Source organism: Salmo salar, chromosome ssa09 (assembly GCF_905237065.1).
Source record: "Salmo salar chromosome ssa09, Ssal_v3.1, whole genome shotgun sequence".
NCBI classification, from domain to species: Eukaryota; Metazoa; Chordata; class Actinopteri; order Salmoniformes; family Salmonidae; genus Salmo; species Salmo salar.
The window spans coordinates 157,529,545-157,548,465 of record NC_059450.1 but is presented as its reverse complement, the minus strand read 5'-3'; the positions used below and the strand labels follow the sequence as shown (position 1 = coordinate 157,548,465).

The following is an 18,921-nucleotide window of genomic DNA, read 5'->3' as shown; positions in this document are numbered from 1 at the left end:
TGTACTGGGGTTACAACACAGTGAAGGGGTTTATACTGTACTGGGGTTACAACACAGTGAAGTGGTTTATACTGGGGTTACAACACAGTGAAGGGGTTTATACTGGGGTTACAACACAGTGAAGTGGTTTATACTGGGGTTACAACACAGTGAAGTGGTTTATACTGGGGTTACAACACAGTGAAGTGGTTTATACTGGGGTTACAACACAGTGAAGGAGTTCATACTGGGGTTACAGCACAGTGAAGGGGTTCATACTGGGGTTACAACACAGTGAAGTGGTTTATACTGGGGTTACAACACAGTGAAGTGGTTTATACTGGGGTTACAACACAGTGAAGGGGTTTATACTGGGATTACAACACAGTGAAGGGGTTTATACTGGGGTTACAACACAGTGAAGTGGTTTATACTGGGGTTACAACACAGTGAAGTGGTTTATACTGGGATTACAACACAGTGAAGTGGTTTATACTGGGGTTACAACACAGTGAAGTGGTTTATACTGGGGTTACAACACAGTGAAGGGGTTTATACTGGGGTTACAACACAGTGAAGTGGTTCATACTGGGGTTACAACACAGTGAAGTGGTTTATACTGGGGTTACAACACAGTGAAGTGGTTTATACTGTGTACTGGGGTTACAACACAGTGAAGTGGTTTATACTGGGATTACAACACAGTGAAGTGGTTTATACTGGGATTACAACACAGTGAAGTGGTTTATACTGGGGTTACAACACAGTGAAGGGGTTTATACTGGGGTTACAACACAGTGAAGTGGTTTATACTGGGGTTACAACACAGTGAAGTGGTTTATACTGGGGTTACAACACAGTGAAGTGGTTTATACTGGGGTTACAACACAGTGAAGGGGTTTATACTGGGGTTACAACACAGTGAAGTGGTTTATACTGGGGTTACAACACAGTGAAGGGGTTTATACTGGGGTTACAACACAGTGAAGGGGTTTATACTGGGGTTACAACACAGTGAAGGGGTTTATACTGGGGTTACAACACAGTGAAGGGGTTTATACTGGGGTTACAACACAGTGAAGGGGTTTATACTGGGGTTACAACACAGTGAAGGGGTTTATACTGGGGTTACAACACAGTGAAGGGGTTTATACTGGGGTTACAACACAGTGAAGGGGTTTATACTGGGGTTACAACACAGTGAAGGGGTTTATACTGGGGTTACAACACAGTGAAGGGGTTTATACTGGGGTTACAACACAGTGAATTGGTTCATACTGTACTGGGGTTACAACACAGTGAAGGGGTTTATACTGTACTGGGGTTACAACACAGTGAAGGGTTTATACTGTATACTGGGGTTACAACACAGTGAAGGGGTTTATACTGGGGTTACAACACAGTGAAGGGGTTTATACTGGGGTTACAACACAGTGAAGTGGTTTATACTGGGGTTACAACACAGTGAAGGGGTTTATACTGGGATTACAACACAGTGAAGGGGTTTATACTGGGGTTACAACACAGTGAAGGGGTTCATACTGTGTACTGGGGTTACAACACAGTGAAGGGGTTTATACTGGGGTTACAACACAGTGAAGTGGTTTATACTGTGTACTGGGGTTACAACACAGTGAAGGGTTTATACTGGGGTTACAACACAGTGAAGTGGTTTATACTGTACTGGGGTTACAACACAGTGAAGGGGTTTATACTGGGGTTACAACACAGTGAAGGGGTTTATACTGTGTACTGGGGTTACAACACAGTGAAGGGGTTTATACTGTGTACTGGGGTTACAACACAGTGAAGGGGTTTATACTGGGGTTACAACACAGTGAAGTGGTTTATACTGTGTACTGGGGTTACAACACAGTGAAGGGTTTATACTGGGGTTACAACACAGTGAAGTGGTTTATACTGTACTGGGGTTACAACACAGTGAAGTGGTTTATACTGGGGTTACAACACAGTGAAGTGGTTTGTACTGGGGTTACAACACAGTGAAGGGGTTTATACTGGGGTTACAACACAGTGAAGGGGTTTATACTGTGTACTGGGGTTACAACACAGTGAAGGGGTTTATACTGTGTACTGGGGTTACAACACAGTGAAGGGGTTTATACTGGGGTTACAACACAGTGAAGTGGTTTATACTGTGTACTGGGGTTACAACACAGTGAAGGGTTTATACTGGGGTTACAACACAGTGAAGTGGTTTATACTGGGGTTACAACACAGTGAAGGGGTTTATACTGGGGTTACAACACAGTGAAGGGGTTTATACTGTGTACTGGGATTACAACACAGTGAAGGGGTTTATACTGGGGTTACAACACAGTGAAGTGGTTTATACTGGGGTTACAACACAGTGAAGTGGTTTATACTGGGGTTACAACACAGTGAAGGGGTTTATACTGGGGTTACAACACAGTGAAGGGGTTTATACTGGGGTTACAACACAGTGAAGTGGTTTGTACTGGGGTTACAACACAGTGAAGGGGTTTATACTGGGGTTACAACACAGTGAAGTGGTTTATACTGGGGTTACAACACAGTGAAGGGGTTTATACTGGGGTTACAACACAGTGAAGGGGTTTATACTGGGGTTACAACACAGTGAAGGGGTTTATACTGGGGTTACAACACAGTGAAGGGGTTTATACTGGGGTTACAACACAGTGAAGGGGTTTATACTGGGGTTACAACACAGTGAAGGGGTTTATACTGGGGTTACAACACAGTGAAGGGGTTTATACTGGGGTTACAACACAGTGAAGGGGTTTATACTGGGGTTACAACACAGTGAAGGGGTTTATACTATACTGGGGTTACAACACAGTGAAGGGGTTTATACTGGGGTTACAACACAGTGAAGGGGTTTATACTGGGGTTACAACACAGTGAAGGGGTTTATACTGGGGTTACAACACAGTGAAGGGGTTTATACTGGGATTACAACACAGTGAAGTGGTTTATACTGGGGTTACAACACAGTGAAGTGGTTTATACTGGGGTTACAACACAGTGAAGGGGTTTATACTGGGGTTACAACACAGTGAAGGGGTTTATACTGTACTGGGGTTACAACACAGTGAAGGGGTTTATACTGGGGTTACAACACAGTGAAGGGGTTTATACTGGGGTTACAACACAGTGAAGGGGTTTATACTGGGGTTACAACACAGTGAAGTGGTTTATACTGGGGTTACAACACAGTGAAGTGGTTTATACTGGGGTTACAACACAGTGAAGGGGTTTATACTGGGGTTACAACACAGTGAAGGGGTTTATACTGGGGTTACAACACAGTGAAGGGGTTTATACTGGGGTTACAACACAGTGAAGTGGTTTATACTGTGTACTGGGGTTACAACACAGTGAAGGGGTTTATAATGGGGTTACAACACAGTGAAGGGGTTTATACTGTGTACTGGGGTTACAACACAGTGAAGTGGTTTATACTGGGGTTACAACACAGTGAAGTGGTTTGACAATCTAATAATCAGATATTGAGGCCTTCAGATTTTAGATATTGGCTGATAGAGGTTTTGTATCAGGCTAAGTGTGTATAATGTTTGACTGTACTATACTCTCTCCCCCCCCCAGGTCCCTGCTGGTAAGTCAGTGAAGGTCAAGTTCAGTACCTTTCTGTTATCAGAGCTGGGTCAGGAGAACACGAAGGACTGTAACAAGGACTATGTAGAGATCAACAACAAGAGGTGAGATTTTTGAGAAGAGCTCCCCCTACTGTATTACCTCACCCTGCACCTCCCCGTTTACTGACCCTTCTTCCAGCCAGGACAATGGCGACAATAAACAAAACAAGATATATATATATATACATGCATACATACACACACACACACACACACACACACACACACACACACACACACACACACACACAGCATGATCAGCTTGCTTAATGTGAATTGTTGTAATCTAGCTAGCCAGCTAGTTTAACAGGCAAAAACAACCTAAAATTAATGTTATGCAAGGTACAGTACCATTAGAAAGTATTCAGAGCCCTTTTTAAATGCTGTTGTGTTACAGCCTGAATTTTAAAATGGATTCAATTGTCATTTTTGTCACTGGCCACACAATACCCAATAATGTCAAAGCGGAATTATGTTTTAATCACATTTTTACTAATTAATTAAAAATGAAATGTTGAAATGTCTTGAGTCAATAAGTATTCAACCCCTTTGTTATGGCAAGACTAAATAAGTTCAGGAGTAAAAATGTACTTAAGTTGCATGGACTCACTCTGTGTGCAGTAATAGTGTTTAACATGGTTTTTGAATGATTACCTCATCTCTGTACCCCCACACATACAATTATCTGTAAGGTCCCTCAGTCGAGCAGTGAATTTCAACCACAAAGACCAGGGAGGTTTTCCAATGCCTCGCAAAGAAGGGCACCTATTGGTAGATGGGTAAAACATTTTTAGCAAATAAAAATCTGACATTGAATATCCCTTTGATGATGGTGAAGTTATTAATTGCACTTTGGATGGTGTATCAATACACCCAGTCACTACAAATATACAGGCGTCTTTCCTAACTCAGTTGGCGGAGAGGAAGGAAACCACTCAGGGATTTCACCATGAGGCCAATGGTGACTTTAAACTAGTTAGGAGAAAACTATTACAGCATTCAACTCTGAGGGATCAACAACATTGTAGTTACTCCACCATACTAACCTAAATGACAGAGCAAAAAGGATGCTTGTACAGCATAAAAATATTTAAAAACATGCGTCCTGTTTGCAATAAGGCACTAAAGTAAAACTGCAAAAAAAATTGTCAAATAAAGTTACATTTATGTCCTGAATACAAAGTGTTATGTTTGTGGCAAATCCAACACCTCACTGAGTACCAGTCTTCATATTTTTAAGTATGGGGGTGGCTGCATCATGTTATGGGTATGCTTGTCATCGGCAAGGACTAGGGAGTTTTTTAGGATAAAAATTATTGTATTGTAGGCAGGTAAACATGCCATTTTGTTTTTCAATACATAAATTTACCATTTGAAATACTAAAATGTTTTGGGCTGTGTATTTGAAAATACTGAAATACACAGGGGGGGGGAATGTTTTTTTTATACCTTCCAACTAGGCGGAGTCATCTCATTGCATGTCTAAGATAGCCAATCCTTCTCTGTTGCTAGGCAGAAACACAGTAGATTCCTCACTGGTATTGTCATGGTCCTGCATAAGTCTAGGACCTGGTTCCTCAGCAACTGGCCTGCTTTATGGACCTGGTTCCTCAGCAACTGGCCTGCTTTATGGACCTGGTTCCTCAGCAACTGGCCTGCTTTATGGACCTGGTTCCTCAGCAACTGGCCTGCTTTATGGACCTGGTTCCTCAGCAACTGGCCTGCTTTATGGACCTGGTTCCTCAGCAACTGGCCTGCTTTATGGACCTGGTTCCTCAGCAACTGGCCTGCTTTATGGACCTGGTTCCTTAGCAACTGGCCTGCTTTATGGGCCTGGTTCCTCAGCAACTGGCCTGCTTTATGGGCCTGGTTCCTCAGCAACTGGCCTGCTTTATGGACCTGGTTCCTCAGCAACTGGCCTGCTTTATGGACCTGGTTCCTCAGCAACTGGCCTGCTTTATGGGCCTGGTTCCTCAGCAACTGGCCTGCTTTATGGGCCTGGTTCCTCAGCAACTGGCCTGCTTTATGGGCCTGGTTCCTCGGCAACTGGCCTGCTTTATGGACCTGGTTCCTCGGCAACTGGCCTGCTTTATGGGCCTGGTTCCTCGGCAACTGGCCTGCTTTATGGGCCTGGTTCCTCGGCAACTGGCCTGCTTTATGGGCCTGGTTCCTCGGCAACTGGCCTGCTTTATGGACCTGGTTCCTCGGCAACTGGCCTGCCTTATCAGGAACTGAAGCTAGATTGTTACCTTTTGTGTCTCTCCTTAGGAACATTCATATTCTACAATAACATGTTTGAACAGGATGTGAACTTTCGTCACTTCCCCTTTTCTCAATGTCACTTTCCGTGTCCCTCAGTCGCTTCCCGTGTCCCTCAGTCGCTTCCCGTGTCCCTCAGTCGCTTCCCGTGTCCCTCAGTCGCTTCCCGTGTCCCTCAGTCGCTTCCCGTGTCCCTCAGTCGCTTCCCGTGTCCCTCAGTCACTTCCCGTGTCATTAACTTCCTTTTTACCCTTCCTTGACCCCCCCAACATATACATTTCTTATACATGTAAAGTAATCACTAACATTCTGGTATGGTAACATGAACGAGTATATTTCAAGCTAGACTCCAACAGAAGTATTGTGGAGAGTTGACCTGTTTATTGTAACGGGTCTGTATCCAGGTATTAGTGGAGAGTTGACCTGTTTATTGTATCCAGGTATTAGTGGAGAGTTGACCTGTTTATTGTAATGGGTCTGTATTGTGGAGAGTTGACCTGTTTATTGTAACGGGTCTGTATCCAGGTATTAGTGGAGAGTTGACCTGTTTATTGTATCCAGGTATTAGTGGAGAGTTGACCTGTTTATTGTAATGGGTCTGTATTGTGGAGAGTTGACCTGTTTATTGTAACGGGTCTGTATCCAGGTATTAGTGGAGAGTTGACCTGTTTATTGTAACGGGTCTGTATCCAGGTATTAGTGGAGAGTTGACCTGTTTATTGTAATGTCTGTATCCAGGTATTAGTGGAGAGTTGACCTGTTTATTGTAATGGGTCTGTATTGTGGAGAGTTGACCTGTTTATTGTAACGGGTCTGTATCCAGGTATTAGTGGAGAGTTGACCTGTTTATTGTAACGGGTCTGTATCCAGGTATTAGTGGAGAGTTGACCTGTTTATTGTAATGGGTCTGTATCCAGGTATTAGTGGAGAGTTGACCTGTTTATTGTATCCAGGTATTGTGGAGAGTTGACCTGTTTATTGTAACGGGTCTGTATCCAGGTATTAGTGGAGAGTTGACCTGTTTATTGTAACGGGTCTGTATCCAGGTATTAGTGGAGAGTTGACCTGTTTATTGTAACGGGTCTGTATCCAGGTATTAGTGGAGAGTTGACCTGTGTATTGTAACGGGTCTGTATCCAGGTATTAGTGGAGAGTTGACCTGTTTATTGTAACGGGTCTGTATCCAGGTATTAGTGGAGAGTTGACCTGTGTATTGTAACGGGTCTGTATCCAGGTATTAGTGGAGAGTTGACCTGTTTATTGTAACGGGTCTGTATCCAGGTATTAGTGGAGAGTTGACCTGTTTATTGTAACGGGTCTGTATCCAGGTATTAGTGGAGAGTTGACCTGTTTATTGTAACGGGTCTGTATCCAGGTATTAGTGGAGAGTTGACCTGTTTATTGTAACGGGTCTGTATCCAGGTATTAGTGGAGAGTTGACCTGTTTATTGTAACGGGTCTGTATCCAGGTATTAGTGGAGAGTTGACCTGTTTATTGTAACGGGTCTGTATCCAGGTATTAGTGGAGAGTTGACCTGTTTATTGTATCCAGGTATTAGTGGAGAGTTGACCTGTTTATTGTATCCAGGTATTGTGGAGAGTTGACCTGTTTATTGTAACGGGTCTGTATCCAGGTATTAGTGGAGAGTTGACCTGTTTATTGTAACGGGTCTGTATCCAGGTATTAGTGGAGAGTTGACCTGTTTATTGTATCCAGGTATTAGTGGAGAGTTGACCTGTTTATTGTAACGGGTCTGTATCCAGGTATTAGTGGAGAGTTGACCTGTTTATTGTAACGGGTCTGTATCCAGGTATTAGTGGAGAGTTGACCTGTTTATTGTAACGGGTCTGTATCCAGGTATTAGTGGAGAGTTGACCTGTTTATTGTAACGGGTCTGTATCCAGGTATTAGTGGAGAGTTGACCTGTTTATTGTAGGTCGTTCCAGGTATTAGTGGAGAGTTGACCTGTTTATTGTAAGGGTGTATCCAGGTATTAGTGGAGAGTTGACCTGTTTATTGTAACGGGTCTGTATCCAGGTATTAGTGGAGAGTTGACCTGTTTATTGTAACGGGTCTGTATCCAGGTATTAGTGGAGAGTTGACCTGTTTATTGTAACGGGTCTGTATCCAGGTATTAGTGGAGAGTTGACCTGTTTATTGTAACGGGTCTGTATCCAGGTATTAGTGGAGAGTTGACCTGTTTATTGTAACGGGTCTGTATCCAGGTATTAGTGGAGAGTTGACCTGTTTATTGTAACGGGTCTGTATCCAGGTATTAGTGGAGAGTTGACCTGTTTATTGTAACGGGTCTGTATCCAGGTATTAGTGGAGAGTTGACCTGTTTATTGTAACGGGTCTGTATCCAGGTATTAGTGGAGAGTTGACCTGTTTATTGTATCCAGGTATTGTGGAGAACCTTCAACCAGTCCTGTAGTAACCAGCGACACCAACACCATGAAGGTAGTCTTTAACTCTGACGCCTCGTATGTGGACAGAGGATTCAGCGCCAAGTACGAGACCTTCGTATCCACGGACCGTAAGTACAAATCTTGATTGTTCATCAAATCATATTAAGACAAGTGATTACCTGAGCATTCACCGACCTGGCCCTGGCCAGTCATATTGGGGAGGTGGTAATGAACCGGCCAGTCATATTGGGGAGGTGGTAATGAACCGGCCAGTCATATTGGGGAGGTGGTAATGAACCGGCCAGTCATATTGGGGAGGTGGTAATGAACCGGCCAGTCATATTGGGGAGGTGGTAATGAACCGGTCAGTCATATTGGGGAGGTGGTAATGAACCGGCCAGTCATATTGGGGAGGTGGTAATGAACCGGCCAGTCATATTGGGGAGGTGGTAATGCCCTGGCCAGTCATATTGGGGAGGTGGGAATGACCTGGCCAGTCATATTGGGGAGGTGGGAATGACCTGGCCAGTCATATTGGGGAGGTGGGAATGAACCGGCCAGTCATATTGGGGAGGTGGTAATGCCCTGGCCAGTCATATTGGGGAGGTGGGAATGACCTGGCCAGTCATATTGGGGAGGTGGTAATGACCTGGCCAGTCATATTGGGGAGGTGGGAATGACCTGGCCAGTCATATTGGGGAGGTGGTAATGAACCGGCCAGTCATATTGGGGAGGTGGTAATGAACCGGCCAGTCATATTGGGGAGGTGGTAATGAACCGGCCAGTCATATTGGGGAGGTGGTAATGAACCGGTCAGTCATATTGGGGAGGTGGTAATGAACCGGCCAGTCATATTGGGGAGGTGGTAATGAACCGGCCAGTCATATTGGGGAGGTGGTAATGAACCTGGCCAGTCATATTGGGGAGGTGGTAATGAACCGGCCAGTCATATTGGGGAGGTGGTAATGAACCAGTCATATTGGGGAGGTGGTAATGACCTGGCCAGTCATATTGGGGAGGTGGTAATGAACCGGCCAGTCATATTGGGGAGGTGGTAATGAACCAGTCATATTGGGGAGGTGGTAATGACCTGGCCAGTCATATTGGGGAGGTGGTAATGAACCGGCCAGTCATATTGGGGAGGTGGTAATGAACCGGTCAGTCATATTGGGGAGGTGGGAATGACCTGGCCAGTCATATTGGGGAGGTGGGAATGACCTGGCCAGTCATATTGGGGAGGTGGTAATGAACCGGTCAGTCATATTGGGGAGGTGGTAATGAACCGGCCAGTCATATTGGGGAGGTGGGAATGAACCGGCCAGTCATATTGGGGAGGTGGGAATGAACCGGCCAGTCATATTGGGGAGGTGGTAATGAACCGGCCAGTCATATTGGGGAGGTGGTAATGAACCGGCCAGTCATATTGGGGAGGTGGTAATGAACCGGCCAGTCATATTGGGGAGGTGGTAATGAACCGGCCAGTCATATTGGGGAGGTGGTAATGAACCGGCCAGTCATATTGGGGAGGTGGTAATGAACCAGTCATATTGGGGAGGTGGTAATGAACCGGTCAGTCATATTGGGGAGGTGGTAATGAACCGGTCAGTCATATTGGGGAGGTGGTAATGAACCGGTCAGTCATATTGGGGAGGTGGTAATGAACCGGTCAGTCATATTGGGGAGGTGGTAATGAACCGGTCAGTCATATTGGGGAGGTGGTAATGAACCGGCCAGTCATATTGGGGAGGTGGTAATGAACCGGCCAGTCATATTGGGGAGGTGGTAATGAACCGGCCAGTCATATTGGGGAGGTGGTAATGAACCAGTCATATTGGGGAGGTGGTAATGAACCAGTCATATTGGGGAGGTGGTAATGAACCAGTCAGTCATATTGGGGAGGTGGTAATGAACCGGTCAGTCATATTGGGGAGGTGGTAATGAACCGGTCAGTCATATTGGGGAGGTGGTAATGAACCGGTCAGTCATATTGGGGAGGTGGTAATGAACCGGCCATATTGGAGAGGTGGTAATGAACCAGTCATATTGGGGAGGTGGTAATGAACCAGTCATATTGGGGAGGTGGTAATGAACCGGTCAGTCATATTGGGGAGGTGGTAATGAACCGGTCAGTCATATTGGGGAGGTGGTAATGAACCGGTCAGTCATATTGGGGAGGTGGTAATGAACCGGTCAGTCATATTGGGGAGGTGGTAATGAACCGGCCAGTCATATTGGGGAGGTGGTAATGAACCGGTCAGTCATATTGGGGAGGTGGTAATGAACCGGTCAGTCATATTGGGGAGGTGGTAATGAACCGGTCAGTCATATTGGGGAGGTGGTAATGAACCGGCCATATTGGAGAGGTGGTAATGAAACAGTCATATTGGGGAGGTGGTAATGAACCGGTCAGTCATATTGGGGAGGTGGTAATGAACCGGCCATATTGGAGAGGTGGTAATGAAACAGTCATATTGGGGAGGTGGTAATGAACCAGTCATATTGGGGAGGTGGTAATGAACCAGTCATATTGGGGAGGTGGTAATGAACCGGTCAGTCATATTGGGGAGGTGGTAATGAACCGGTCAGTCATATTGGGGAGGTGGTAATGAACCGGTCAGTCATATTGGGGAGGTGGTAATGAACCGGTCAGTCATATTGGGGAGGTGGTAATGAACCGGTCAGTCATATTGGGGAGGTGGTAATGAACCAGTCATATTGGGGAGGTGGTAATGACCTGGCCAGTCATATTGGGGAGGTGGTAATGAACCGGCCAGTCATATTGGGGAGGTGGTAATGAACCGGCCAGTCATATTGGGGAGGTGGTAATGAACCGGCCAGTCATATTGGGGAGGTGGTAATGAACCGGCCAGTCATATTGGGGAGGTGGTAATGAACCGGCCAGTCATATTGGGGAGGTGGTAATGAACCGGCCAGTCATATTGGGGAGGTGGTAATGAACCGGCCAGTCATATTGGGGAGGTGGTAATGAACCGGCCAGTCATATTGGGGAGGTGGTAATGAACCGGCCAGTCATATTGGGGAGGTGGTAATGAACCGGCCAGTCATATTGGGGAGGTGGTAATGAACCGGCCAGTCATATTGGGGAGGTGGTAATGAACCGGCCAGTCATATTGGGGAGGTGGTAATGAACCGGCCAGTCATATTGGGGAGGTGGTAATGAACCGGCCAGTCATATTGGGGAGGTGGTAATGAACCGGCCAGTCATATTGGGGAGGTGGTAATGAACCGGCCAGTCATATTGGGGAGGTGGTAATGAACCGGCCAGTCATATTGGGGAGGTGGTAATGAACCGGCCAGTCATATTGGGGAGGTGGTAATGAACCGGCCAGTCATATTGGGGAGGTGGTAATGAACCGGCCAGTCATATTGGGGAGGTGGTAATGAACCGGCCAGTCATATTGGGGAGGTGGTAATGAACCAGTCATATTGGGGAGGTGGTAATGAACCGCAGTCATATTGGGGAGGTGGTAATGAACCAGTCATATTGGGGAGGTGGTAATGAACCAGTCATATTGGGGAGGTGGTAATGAACCAGTCATATTGGAGAGGTGGTAATGAACCAGTCATATTGGGGAGGTGGTAATGAACCAGTCATATTGGGGAGGTGGTAATGAACCAGTCATATTGGAGAGGTGGTAATGAGGTGAACCTTAGTGCAGCATATTTGTTTTCCTTTAGCTGACTCCTCCCTCCCTGCTCCCTCTCCCGTCTTTCCCTCCCTCCCTCCCTCCCTCCCTCCCTGCTCCCTCTCCTGTCTTTCCCTCCCTCCCTCCCTCCCTCCCTCCCTCCCTCCCTCCCTCCCTCCCTCCCTCCCTCCCTGCTCCCTCTCCCCTCCTGTCATTCCATCCCCAGCCTGTCCCAACAAGTTTCAGTGCAACAACCAGCGTTGTGTCAAGACAGATCTGAAGTGTGACGGCTGGAACGACTGTGGAGATATGAGCGACGAGATGAACTGCAGTGAGTACTAACAAAATTATTGATTTTTGTCTACAGAAACCTTTTTTGTATTAGATGGATTAATAATAATGATTGATTGATTGTTGTTTAATAAATGTGTGTGTGTGTGTGTGTGTGTGTGTGTGTGTGTGTGTGTGCGCACGCTCGCAGAGTGTGATTCCACTCAGATCAGCTGTAAGAACGGCCTGTGTAAACCCCTGTTCTGGGAATGTGATGGAGTGAACGACTGTGGTGATGACACCGACGAGCAGAACTGTGGTATGTTTCACAGGCCTGTTGACATCCTGTTTCCAGCTCAGTCACTTCCATCCTGTTTCCAGCTCAGTCACTCTTATCCTGTTTCCAGCTCAGTCGCTCTGATCCTGTTTCCAGCTCAGTCGCTCTCATCCTGTTTCCAGCTCAGCCATGTGGACACACGTTAAGTTACTTTCAGGTGCAGTGTCCAAAAAAATAAAGTTGTTTTATTATGTCTCCTCAGGTGCTTGTAAGGTGGGGGAGCTGACGTGTCAAAACGGAAAGTGTGTGTCGGAGAAGAAACGCTGTGACGGGAAGGACGACTGTGGAGACGGGTCAGACGAGAGCGACTGTGGACGAAGTGAGGAGATGTTTCTCTCCATCAGTTCAATCAATCAAATGTTTTTTTTTTTTTTACACATTACTTTTTCTAACAGGTGGATGTAGCCTGAGAACGGATCGGTTCTCTCTTTTAACAGGACCGGTATAACCGCATTGTCGAGGAAGAGCTTGTAAGCTTTTAAAAGTACTGTTTTTACACCTGCTGTATCCTGTGCACGTGACGAATAAACACAGATTTTATTTCATTTGGATTCCACACTAACTCTTATGGCCTGTCTTAGTATTTGAGAATGGATTGTTAATGTGGTTCGGACTCCACCTAGAAGCGAATGTGGTTCGGACTCCACCTAGAAGCGAATGTGGTTCGGACTCCACCTAGAAGCGAATGTGGTTCGGACTCCACCTAGAAGCGAATGTGGTTCTGACTCCACCTAGAAGCGAATGTGGTTCTGACTCCACCTAGAAGCGTATGTGGTTCGGACGCCACCTAGAAGCGAATGTGGTTCGGACGCCACCTAGAAGCGAATGTGGTTCGGACGCCACCTAGAAGCGAATGTGGTTCGGACTCCACCTAGAAGCGAATGTGGTTCGGACTCCACCTAGAAGCGAATGTGGTTCGGACTCCACCTAGAAGCGAATGTGGTTCGGACTCCACCTAGAAGCGAATGTGGTTCGGACGCCACCTAGAAGCGAATGTGGTTCGGACTCCACCTAGAAGTGAATGTGGTATTTCTCTCCTCTCCCCAGTTATGGATAATGTGCAGTGTACTGACTCCACCTATAAATGTGAGAACAACAAGTGTACAATCAAGGAGAACCCTGAGTGTGATGGAACACCTGACTGTGAGGACAAATCAGATGAGGCCAAACTGTGGTAAGACACGCCCTCTGTCCCCCACAACACCCCACGGTTCACATAATGATCAGTCATTTATATTCTATGGTTCATTCCTCTGTCCCCCACAACACCCCACAACACACACCACATCAACACAAAATGAGCTGTAACTGTTAAAACAGATTTATAAATTATCTATGAACATAGTTTTACTACTTATAGACCCCTTTCTAAATATCTGAACGTAAAACGTTAGTGTGATTTGACTAATACATTAGTCTCAGTGAAGGAGACTGTTGTTGACTAAATGTTAGTGTGATTTAACTAATACATTAGTCTCAGTGAAGGAGACTGTTGTTGACTAAATGTTAGTGTAGGAGACTGTTGTTGACTAAATGTTAGTGTGATTTAACTAATACATTAGTCTCAGTGAAGGAGACTGTTGTTGACTAAATGTTAGTGTGATTTGACTAATACATTAGTCTCATTGAAGGAGACTGTTGTTGACTAAATGTTAGTGTGATTTGACTAATACATTAGTCTCAGTGAAGGAGACTGTTGTTGACTAAACGTTAGTGTGATTTGACTAATACATTAGTCTCAGTGAAGGAGACTGTTGTTGACTAAATGTTAGTGTGATTTGACTAATACATTAGTCTCATTGAAGGAGACTGTTGTTGACTAAATGTTAGTGAAGGAACTTTTTACTAACGTTAGTGTGATTTGACTAATACATTAGTCTCAGTGAAGGAGACTGTTGTTGACTAAATGTTAGTGTGATTTAACTAATACATTAGTCTCAGTGAAGGAGCCTGTTGTTGACTAAATGTTAGTGTAGGAGACTGTTGTTGACTAAACGTTAGTGTGATTTGACTAATACATTAGTCTCAGTGAAGGAGACTGATGTTGACTAAACGTTAGTGTGATTTGACTAATACATTAGTCTCAGTGAAGGAGACTGTTGTTGACTAAACGTTAGTGTGATTTGACTAATACATTAGTCTCAGTGAAGGAGACTGTTGTTGACTAAATGTTAGTGTGATTTGACTAATACATTAGTCTCAGTGAAGGAGACTGTTGTTGACTAAACGTTAGTGTGATTTGACTAATACATTAGTCTCAGTGAAGGAGACTGTTGTTGACTAAATGTTAGTGTGATTTAACTAATACATTAGTCTCAGTGAAGGAGCCTGTTGTTGACTAAATGTTAGTGTTTTCATCATTAGGAGACTGTTGTTGACTAAATGTTAGTGTGATTTAACTAATACATTAGTCTCAGTGAAGGAGACTGTTGTTGACTAAATTAGGAGATTTGTTGACTAAACGTTAGTGTGATTTGACTAATACATTAGTCTCAGTGAAGGAGACTGTTGTTGACTAAACGTTAGTGTGATTTGACTAATACATTAGTCTCAGTGAAGGAGACTGTTGTTGACTAAACGTTAGTGTGATTTGACTAATACATTAGTCTCAGTGAAGGAGACTGTTGTTGACTAAATGTTAGTGTGATTTGACTAATACATTAGTCTCAGTGAAGGAGACTGTTGTTGACTAAACGTTAGTGTGATTTGACTAATACATTAGTCTCAGTGAAGGAGACTGTTGTTGACTAAATGTTAGTGTGATTTGACTAATACATTAGTCTCAGTGAAGGAGCCTGTTGTTGACTAAATGTTAGTGTAGGAGACTGTTGTTGACTAAATGTTAGTGTGATTTGACTAATACATTAGTCTCAGTGAAGGAGACTGTTGTTGACTAAACGTTAGTGTGATTTGACTAATACATTAGTCTCAGTGAAGGAGACTGTTGTTGACTAAACGTTAGTGTGATTTGACTAATACATTAGTCTCAGTGAAGGAGACTGTTGTTGACTAAATGTTAGTGTGATTTGACTAATACATTAGTCTCAGTGAAGGAGACTGTTGTTGACTAAATGTTAGTGTGATTTGACTAATACATTAGTCTCAGTGAAGGAGACTGTTGTTGACTAAACGTTAGTGTGATTTGACTAATACATTAGTCTCAGTGAAGGAGACTGTTGTTGACTAAACGTTAGTGTGATTTGACTAATACATTAGTCTCAGTGAAGGAGACTGTTGTTGACTAAACGTTAGTGTGATTTGACTAATACATTAGTCTCAGTGAAGGAGACTGTTGTTGACTAAATGTTAGTGTGATTTGACTAATACATTAGTCTCAGTGAAGGAGACTGTTGTTGACTAAACGTTAGTGTGATTTGACTAATACATTAGTCTCAGTGAAGGAGACTGTTGTTGACTAAACGTTAGTGTGATTTGACTAATACATTAGTCTCAGTGAAGGAGACTGTTGTTGACTAAATGTTAGTGTGATTTGACTAATACATTAGTCTCAGTGAAGGAGACTGTTGTTGACTAAACGTTAGTGTGATTTGACTAATACATTAGTCTCAGTGAAGGAGACTGTTGTTGACTAAACGTTAGTGTGATTTGACTAATACATTAGTCTCAGTGAAGGAGACTGTTGTTGACTAAACGTTAGTGTGATTTGACTAATACATTAGTCTCAGTGAAGGAGACTGTTGTTGACTAAACGTTAGTGTGATTTGACTAATACATTAGTCTCAGTGAAGGAGACTGTTGTTGACTAAATGTTAGTGTGATTTGACTAATACATTAGTCTCAGTGAAGGAGACTGTTGTTGACTAAACGTTAGTGTGATTTGACTAATACATTAGTCTCAGTGAAGGAGACTGTTGTTGACTAAACGTTAGTGTGATTTGACTAATACATTAGTCTCAGTGAAGGAGACTGTTGTTGACTAAATGCTGATGATGTTGTTTCAGATTGTGGTCGGAGCCTGTTTAAAACTAGCCGTATCGTGGGTGGTCAGGACGCAGAGGAAGGGGAGTTTCCGTGGCAGGTCAGCCTCCACATTAAGAACGCTGGTCACGTGTGTGGTGCTTCCGTCATCAGCCAACGCTGGCTGGTTACTGCTGCTCACTGTGTACAGGATGACGCCAAGACCAGGTACTTGTGGACGATTCTCCCTGTGTGCGACGGTGTGGTGGTAGTGTGTTTTCCCAGCCTGAACTATGTGTGTACTATTACTATATATTTCCTCAGTCATCCCAGAGAGAAACTGTGTGTTATTGTGTTGTGTTTGTGTTGTGTTGTGCTGTGCTGCGCTTCGTTCGTTCCTAACCATGTGTATCTCTCTAGGTATTCCCAGCCGGGTGTATGGGAGGCATACCTAGGCCTTCACATCCAGAAGCAGAACGGTAAGAACGTTCAGAAGAGGAATCTACGTCAGGTGATCTCCCACCCGTATTACAATGCCTACACCTTCGACAACGACATCGCTCTGATGGAGCTAGACAGCCCTGTGACGTTCTCTGATTACATCAGACCCATCTGTCTGCCCTCCCCACAACACACCTTCCCCCCTGGGAACTCTGTCTGGATCACAGGTTGGGGAGCCACACGAGAGGGAGGTGAGTCAGAATGTGGATGGGCTCGGTTTTCATTTACAGTATTAGTTACTATAACTATGTGCTGCACGGTCTTCCCTGTGGCTCAGTTGGTAGAGCAATGGTGTTTGCAACGCCAGGGTTGTGGGTTCGATTCCCACGGGGGGGCCAGTACAAAAACAAAATGCATGAAATGTATTCACTACTGTAAGTCGCTCTGGATATGAGCGTCTGCTAAATGACCAAAATGTAAAAAAAATGTAAATAATATTTTTCTTTGTTACTGAGTAGCTTTAATTATTTAATTGCAATTTTTTTAATAATATATTTAAATGAGCTTTCTGCTGCGTATGAATTCAGACATGTTGCATGAAGATGTTCCCGAACAGTTAGAGATTAATAATATGCTCCCACTTCCTGCATCGTGATAATAACTAACGTATGTGTCCTTGTATGTATGTTAGGCTCTGGTGCGTCCATCCTGCAGAAGGCCCAGGTCCGTATCATCAACAGTACTGTGTGTAACCGTCTGATGGGAGGACAGATCACCTCCAGGATGACGTGTGCTGGAGTGCTGACTGGAGGAGTGGACGCATGCCAGGTACTGAACTCTCTGTCCCTATGAAGTGCACTACTTTGACCCGGTCATATTATAGGGTTGCCACACAGAGTACTGAATTACAGTAGTACTGAATAGAATGAGAGATATTTATTTATTTATATATATATATATAGATATAGATATATATATAGATATATATAGATATATATAGATATATACACTGCTCAAAAAAATAAAGGGAACACTAAAATAACACATCCTAGATCTGAATGAATGAAATAATCTTATTAAATACTTTTTTCTTTACATAGTTGAATGTGCTGACAACAAAATCACACAAAAATAATCAATGGAAATCCAATTTATCAACCCATGGAGGTCTGGATTTGGAGTCACACTCAAAATTAAAGTGGAAAACCACACTACAGGCTGATCCAACTTTGATGTAATGTCCTTAAAACAAGTCAAAATGAGGCTCAGTAGTGTGTGTGGCCTCCACGTGCCTGTATGACCTCCCTACAACGCCTGGGCATGCTCCTGATGAGGTGGCGGATGGTCTCCTGAGGGATCTCCTCCCAGACCTGGACTAAAGCATCCGCCAACTCCTGGACAGTCTGTGGTGCAACGTGGCGTTGGTGGATGGAGCGAGACATGATGTCCCAGATGTGCTCAATTGGATTCAGGTCTGGGGAACGGGCGGGCCAGTCCATGGCATCAATGCCTTCCTCTTGCAGGAACTGCTGACACACTCCAGCCACATGAGGTCTAGCATTGTCTTGCATTAGGAGGAACCCAGGGCCAACCGCACCAGCATATGGTCTCACAAGGGGTCTGAGGATCTCATCTCGGTACCTAATGGCAGTCAGGCTACCTCTGGCAAGCACATGGAGGGCTGTGCGGCCCCCCAAAGAAATGCCACCCCACACCATGACTGACCCACCGCCAAACCGGTCATGCTGGAGGATGTTGCAGGCAGCAGAACGTTCTCCACGGCGTCTCCAGACTCTGTCACGTCTGTCACGTGCTCAGTGTGAACCTGCTTTCATCTGTGAAGAGCACAAGGCGCCAGTGGCGAATTTGCCAATCTTGGTGTTCTCTGGCAAATGCCAAACGTCCTGCACGGTGTTGGGCTGTAAGCACAACCCCCACCTGTGGACGTCGGGCCCTCATACCACCCTCATGGAGTCTGTTTCTGACCGTTTGAGCAGACACA

General features: G+C 44.7%; 1 protein-coding gene across 1 annotated transcript in view; it reads left to right on the top strand.

Moving 5' to 3' along the window:
* The window catches only part of st14a (ST14 transmembrane serine protease matriptase a), a 62,310-nt gene that overhangs the window by 42,312 nt on the left and 1,077 nt on the right, over nt 1–18,921 (top strand). Inside the window, exons 9-17 of the mRNA XM_045724912.1 lie at nt 3,589–3,701; nt 8,301–8,434; nt 12,180–12,284; nt 12,435–12,542; nt 12,763–12,879; nt 13,608–13,728; nt 16,518–16,706; nt 16,899–17,170; nt 17,611–17,747. Coding sequence (XP_045580868.1) covers nt 3,589–3,701; nt 8,301–8,434; nt 12,180–12,284; nt 12,435–12,542; nt 12,763–12,879; nt 13,608–13,728; nt 16,518–16,706; nt 16,899–17,170; nt 17,611–17,747 — 1,296 coding nt within the window. The remainder of the gene's footprint in view (nt 1–3,588; nt 3,702–8,300; nt 8,435–12,179; nt 12,285–12,434; nt 12,543–12,762; nt 12,880–13,607; nt 13,729–16,517; nt 16,707–16,898; nt 17,171–17,610; nt 17,748–18,921) is intronic.